General features: G+C 38.7%; 1 protein-coding gene across 1 annotated transcript in view; it reads right to left on the bottom strand.

Moving 5' to 3' along the window:
* Positions 1-7,500, bottom strand: part of LOC143031543 (salivary peroxidase/catechol oxidase-like) — a 43,086-nt gene that overhangs the window by 29,100 nt on the left and 6,486 nt on the right. Inside the window, exon 2 of the mRNA XM_076195531.1 lies at positions 557-692. Within this exon, the coding sequence (XP_076051646.1) occupies positions 557-692 (136 nt within the window). The remainder of the gene's footprint in view (positions 1-556; positions 693-7,500) is intronic.

Genomic DNA, 7,500 nt, shown 5'->3' with positions numbered 1-7,500 from the left:
AAAACTACGCTCAAGCCAGAGTCAAAAGCATAACTTCCGAACACTGCCTCCTAGCCTCTCCTCCCTCTCTCCCACTCCCTCCAACCCAACCCTCTTACCAGTTCATGCCCAGAACATTCCCGGGAAACAAGTTTGGAGGCTTTTGTCACGATCTGTACCCGCTGCGTTCGGACAAGTTGACTTTTGTCGTTTCAAACCGAATGTATTGACCTTGGCTTCGGTTTCATTTCAGGTCTGTTTCGAACGCAGTTGGTTCAACTATGGGGGAGTGCAGTATGTGCTTAATGTGGCTTTAGCCAATGACTAGTCCAAGATGTAAAGACAAATATTGTCCTGAAGATGTTTACGGTGCTAGCAAAACGTTACATTATATATATATATATATATATATATATATATATATATATATATATATATATATATATATATATATGTAATCAAAATAAATGATAGTAATAATAGTGATAACAACAATAATAATAACAATAATAACAATGATATTATATATATATATATATATATATATATATATATATATATGTTGTGACGTACTTACCGAAGCTGATCTGACGGGCGACCCTATGATGCTCATCCATGTCCTCATCCTCAACTAGAGCTTCATCCTGGTCCTCATCCGCGTGGGCAACCCGCACCGTAGTAGCGGCGAGGCACAGGAGTAGCGCCAACAGCTCCTGAAAAAAAAAAAGTTGGATCAACTCATCAAAATATCGTCGAAGATTTGATCTCCGACGTAGGAAGGACCTTATTAAGATGGTGTAGCTCATGTGTTTTGTTATGTAAGACTGTAGTGATTGGTTTGATGACTAAACATCACCACATTGCACGTGCGAGGATACGCTAGCATCGCGCGCGTGGGCCCCTACTGAAGAGGAGCGAAGCCATAACATTGTTAAATTCTTGTTGGGGTAAGGCTTTTCTTATCTCTATGAAAGAGGCTCTTGTTGGGGTAAGGCTTTTCTTATCTTAATAAAAAGAGGCTCTTGTTGGGGTAAGGCTTTTCTTATCTTAATGAAAGAGGCTCTTGTTGGGGTAAGGCTTTTCTTATCTTAATGAAAGAGGCTCTTGTTGGGGTAAGGCTTTTCTTATCTCTATGAAAGAGGCTCTTGTTGGGGTAAGGCTTTTCTTATCTTAATGAAAGAGGCTCTTGTTGGGGTAAGGCTTTTCTTATCTTAATGAAAGAGGCTCTTGTTGGGGTAAGGCTTTTCTTATCTTAATGAAAGAGGCTCTTGTTGGGGTAAGGCTTTTCTTATCTTAATGAAAGAGGCTCTTGTTGGGGTAAGGCTTTTCTCATCTTAATGAAAGAGGCTCTTGTTGGGGTAAGGCTTTTCTTATCTTAATGAAAGAGGCTCTTGTTGGGGTAAGGCTTTTCTTATCTTAATGAAAGAGGCTCTTGTTGGGGTAAGGCTTTTCTTATCTTAATGAAAGAGGCTCTTGTTGGGGTAAGGCTTTTCTTATATTAATGAAAGAGGCTCTTGTTGGGGTAAGGCTTTTCTTATCTCAATGAAAGAGTCTCTTGTTGGGGTAAGGCTTTTCTTATCTTAATGAAAGAGGCTCTTGTTGGGGTAAGGCTTTTCTTATCTTAATGAGAAAGGCTCTTGTTGGGGTAAGGCTTTTCTTATCTTAATGAAAGAGGCTCTTGTTGGGGTAAGGCTTTTCTTATCTTAATGAAAGAGGCTCTTGTTGGGGTAAGGCTTTTCTTATCTTAATGAAAGAGGCTCTTGTTGGGGTAAGGCTTTTCTTATCTTAATGAAAGAGGCTCTTGTTGGGGTAAGGCTTTTCTTATCTCAATGAAAGAGGCTCTTGTTGGGGTAGGACTTTTCTTATCTTAATGAAAGGGGCTCTTGTTGGGGTAAGGCTTTTCTTATCTTAATGAAAGAGGCTCTTGTTGGGGTAAGGCTTTTCTCTTCTTAATGAAAGAGGCTCTTGTTGGGGTAAGGCTTTTCATATCTTAATGAAAGAGGCTCTTGTTGGGGTAAGACTTTTCTTATCTTAATGAAAGAGGCTCTTGTTGGGGTAAGGCTTTTCTTATCTTAATGAAAGAGGCTCTTGTTGGGGTAAGGCTTTTCTTATCTTAATGAAAGAGGCTCTTGTTGGGGTAAGGCTTTTCTTATCTTAATGAAAGAGGCTCTTGTTGGGGTAAGGCTTTTCTTATCTTAATGAAAGAGGCTCTTGTTGGGGTAAGGCTTTTCTTATCTTAATGAAAGAGGCTCTTGTTGGGGTAAGGCTTTTCTCATCTTAATGAAAGAGGCTCTTGTTGGGGTAAGGCTTTTCTTATCTTAATGAAAGAGGCTCTTGTTGGGGTAAGGCTTTTCTTATCTTAATGAAAGAGGCTCTTGTTGGGGTAAGGCTTTTCTTATCTTAATGAAAGAGGCTCTTGTTGGGGTAAGGCTTTTCTTATCTAAATGAAAGAGCCTCTGTTCAATGAGAGCCAGATATCCCCGAAGGGGCGTGTCTGAGTCGTTATGCTATTGGTCAGCATATGATAACCAGAAATGAACTTAGCCAATCATAGACAATGAGGACGAATAGGGCCACTTTGGAGAAGGAGCTTAAGCCCTATTAGCGGTTTCGTCTTAAGCTATCAAGCAAAGGGAAGTCAGTTTAAAACTAGTTTAAGCCAAGACTGTGGCTGGGAGAACTATGTATAAGGACTGTATTCAAATATCTAAGCCCAGTCTCCCATATCCCGTACACTAACACAACTCAAATTCATTAAAGTGCAAATTAAAGTAAAAACATAAATAAAACTCATATAAACGGAGAGATGGACTCATTCTTGTTCGTGACTTCCTCTGTTCTGAACAGCTATCACACTACATTAGAACACAAAATAGGGGAGCGCGACAAGAGGACCACTGATAAAGAAAAACTAAACGAAGAAGAGCGCTTTCGTATAGTACATCCTCAGCGCAAAGTAATTTGCACTGAAGTTGTGATATACGAAAGTGCTCAGCTTCGTTTACTTTCTCGTACGCAGTGGTCACACCATATATATATATGTATATATATATATATATATATGTATATATATAAATATATATGTATATGTATATATGTATGTATATATATACATATATATATATATGTATATATATATATATATATATTTATTTATTTATTGTTACAGACTATATAGAAAGCCATAATTGTTGACTAAAACCCCATGGAGGCAATTTAGATTAATTCGAATTCAATAATATTGAAAAATATATAACTTTGTAATAAAATAAACAGACGAATGTAAAAGACGAATGGAGATGACCCAAATTCTGGTGAAAGGAAGAGAAGAGAATGTGTGAAGGAGGAGGAAGAAGAGGAGGAGGAGGAGGTTGAAGAAGAGGAGGAGGAGGAGAAGGAGGAGAAGGTGGAAGAGGAAGAGAAGGGAAGTGTGTGTGTGTGTGTGTGTGTGTGTGTGTGTGTGTGTGTGTGTGTGTGTGTGTGTGTGTGTGTGTGTGTGTGTGTGTGTGTGTGTGTGTGTGAGTGTGCGTGCGTGTGCGTGTGTATTCTCCATGGTTTTTGGATCACGTGTTGGACTCGTGATCGACAGCTATTTCCTCCCGGAAGAGAGCTCAGAGCTCGTATGACCGATCTATGGGTAATACTGTCATCTTACACGTACACACACACACACCCAACTCCCCGCCCACGAGAGTTGGAGTAACACCCCGCAGCGAAGCGATACTGAAATTATTTCAGCCCTGGGCAGGATTCGAACCCGGACCACCGTAGTGACAGTCGGAGACTCTACCAACCACGCCATCGATTGTGTGTGTGTGTGTGTGTGTGTGTGTGTGTGTGTGTGTGTGCGTGCGTGCGTGCGTGTGTGTGTGTGTGTGTGTGTGTGTGTGTGTGTGTGTGTGTATTCATTTATTTGTTTGTAGATCTATTTATTCAATTCATTCAATTATTCTTTATTCTATTTATTAATTTATTTGATCAATTTATTAATTTTATTTATTCATAAGCTCAAGTCACCAACCCGCATGATCTCGTGCATAAGTTGGGATTATTTTCTTATCGTTTCTCTTATCTTTCTTATCAAAATTGCACAAAATCTTCCTCCATTCGGAGATGCAGGCCACCTCACCCTCCCCTCCCACCTCCACCTTCTTTTTTATTTTGATTCATAAATCTTATTTCTATTATGTTCGTTATATCTCTTATATTGGCAATGGATATTCAATTATCGGTTTGTTTCGCCTGGATTGAGGCTTTTACATGACAAGAGTAATCGATAAATGATAACCTGGTCATCAACTAGTTTCGCCTGGATTGCGGTTTTTACATGACAAGAGTAATCGATAAATGATGACCTGATTATCGACTAGCTTCGCCTGGATTTAGATTTTACATGGCGAAGCTAACCGGTAAATGATAATCTGTTTATCGGCTTGTTTCGCATGAATTTAGATTTCTACATGGGAAAACTAATCTAGTTATCGACTTGCTTTGCCCGGATTTAGATTTTGCATGACAAAGCTAACTAATAAATGATACTCTGTTTATCAACTTATTTGCCTAGATTTAGATTTTTATATGGCAAAGCTAATCGATAAATAATAATCTTGTTAGCGGCTAGCTTCGCCTGGATTAAGATTTTTACATGGCAAAGGTAATCGATAAATGATAACCTGGTTAGCGGCTAGCTTCACCTGGATTAAGATTATGCAGGCATGACTAAGCGAAAACTGAAGATCGTTCGGTCATCGACTTGTCTCGCCTGGATCTTTTGGAGAGGATTCGAATGTTTCCGTAACACGATTCGACCCATTTTTCGAGACCCGTCCGAACGACATGACGTCATTTGCAGGCGGAGTTGCCATTTATTTCTTTGATTTTTTTTTTCCATTACATTTTTTTCAATAATTTATTCATGTATCTATTTTTGGTAACTTGACTATTTTTTTCTTATACTTTACATTTCTTATATTCACTTTCCACACTTAATAACAACTTGCAATCTTCTTGTCATGATCTTAACGTCACCTACAAACACTTCTACGTAATCTGACTTTCCTTCCATCATATCATTTACATAGATCAAGAACCTTACTAAGATGAGCTAAGATAAGAGGAAGGAAAGGATGGTGGATGGGAGTGGAATAGGTGGGAGTGGTTGCTTGACTGTTGGCTCGGCTACCTTCCTTGTAAGGTGGAAAAGGTTCTTGATATATATATTTTTATAGAGAGAGAGAGAATTTCTTTCCGTCATATTATCTACTTAGATCAGTGGTTCTTAATTTGAGGTACAAAATGTTAACCGGGGGGGGGGGGGTACGAGACCCGGTAGCCATTGCAATGATACTGTATATGTACCATGAGAAAGCATAATATGCATTCATTGTACCCTATCAACCGACACTTTCAATTTCAAATGAGAAAGTACCTTTGTTCAGTAATGGAATATATCTAATAATTTCCCAGCAAGGCTTGTATCGTTAACCCATGAAACTCCGATGACAAGATGACTTGTCATTTGGTCAAATAAAACAAAAAATCATAAAACACCAAAATGTTTGATCAAACACCAGAAAAGTATGACGTCCGTCCTCGCTTCGCTTGCGAGCGAAGCGAGGACGGACGTCATACTTTTCTGGTGTTTGATCAAACATTTTGGTGTTTTATGATTTTTTGTTTTATTTGACCAAATGACAAGACATCTTGTCATCGGAGTTTAATGGGTTAATCCTTTTCATGTGTTTGCATTGTATTTATATTGGATGGGGGCACGAGAGCATCTTCTGAGATGATCAAGGGATACTAAGGGCAATGAATACGGTTAAGAACCACTACCCTAGATCGAGAACTTTACAGGCTCAAAGCACTGACACTTGAGGTACTCCACTATTCACTGTTGTCCATCATGAAAACTTATCCCTCACTACTGTCCTCATGTTCCCGTCTTTCAGTAAATCCTTCTACCATCCTGAAATATATAACCCTTTGCTACTGTTCTCAAACACCTTTCTTTCAGTTAATCCTTCTTATATCCTGGAATCTTATTATTCGATATTGTTCTCATGAACCGGCCTGTCAGTAAATCCTTCGCTCAGTCAATTACATTACCTCTGGGCCCTTCAATATGCTCTAATTTTCATACTAGTTAATTGTAAGGTACCTTGTCAAAGGTATTCTTTAGGTCTATGTGCACGAAGTTCACCCAACTAATGTTCCTTTTTTTTTCTTTTCTTTTTTTTTTTTTTTGCTATGAATGTGCGCAGAATCTTTCTTATGTGCAAACTTTGCCTTCTCTGAAAAGTACGTTCGCATCCATGCGAGTCACCCTCTCTGATCATTTAAGCAAACACGCACAATTTGTAAGTTTTTATTGCATATTACCTCCAATTATTGGCTGACGGTTGGCAAGTCACCATATTTTCAGAGAATTTATTATAATTTGATGTTTGGATGGAACTTCTTTATTAGATGAATTTTAATATAATTTGGAAACCTTGCGTGCGCACATTTTTTCCTTTATGTGCACTAGTTGTAAAACATATGTGCACGGCTGGAGATTGTTGCACCCACTCTTGCAGCACACCAACCTCAGTTGAGTGAAAGATAAACATATTTGATACACGCGATCTTCCAGTTCTAGAAACGAAAATAATATCTTCCAGAATGGTGATCTCTTCAAGGTATTTGGCCCACTTCTCTTTTGCCCTTACTTTCTCCTCTGTAAATTGGAACCACATTAGCCCTCTTCCAATCCTGTGGCACTATTACTTCTCTCAACGAGGCTTTGAGTCTTGTCCACCAAATGTTTCCTGCATTCTTTTGAGTTTCCAATTTAAACCAGAGATACTGCTTTGGCCTTACTTTCTCCTCTGTAAATTGGAACCACATTAGCCTTTTTCCAATCCTGTGGCACTATTACTTCTTTCGACGAGGCTTTGAGTCTTGTCCACCAAATGTTTCCTGCATTCTTTTGAGTTTCCAATTTAAACCAGAGATACTGCTTTGGCCTTACTTTCTCCTCTGTAAATTGGAACCACACTAGCCTTTTTCCAATCCTGTGACGCTTTTATCTTCTTTCAACGAGATTTTCACGAGGCTTTGAACCTTGTCCGCCAGACTGGCTTCCTTGACCCTCTAATTTAAGTCAGGGACACTACACTGACCCTAGGCTACTTTCTCCTCTGTAAATTGGAACCACATTAGCCTATTTCCAATCCTGTGATACTGTTATCTTCTTCCAATGTATATACAATGAAGTTATGAATATTGCCCACCAGTTGTCTTCCACATTCCTTCAATATCCAGTTTCGGCTCAGGATCTGAACCTGTTTTCAATAGTTTCAGTATTTCCTTCACTCCCGTTGTCATAACGTTATTGTTCATATATCTATTGACTAAGATGTTATTGTCTTTATTGAAAATGGTTTGGGAAACTTTGTTCATTACTTTCTTCTGTGTTGATGTCTCTAAGTAGAATTGTGTGTATTTACATTATTGTCGTGTAAAGGGAAGGAGATAATG

Source organism: Oratosquilla oratoria, chromosome 12 (assembly GCF_046742065.1).
Source record: "Oratosquilla oratoria isolate Oo_2021 chromosome 12, ASM4674206v1, whole genome shotgun sequence".
Classification (NCBI taxonomy): domain Eukaryota; kingdom Metazoa; phylum Arthropoda; class Malacostraca; order Stomatopoda; family Squillidae; genus Oratosquilla; species Oratosquilla oratoria.
The sequence above is the reverse complement of the archived record's forward strand: the minus strand, read 5'-3'. Positions and strand labels throughout refer to the sequence as shown.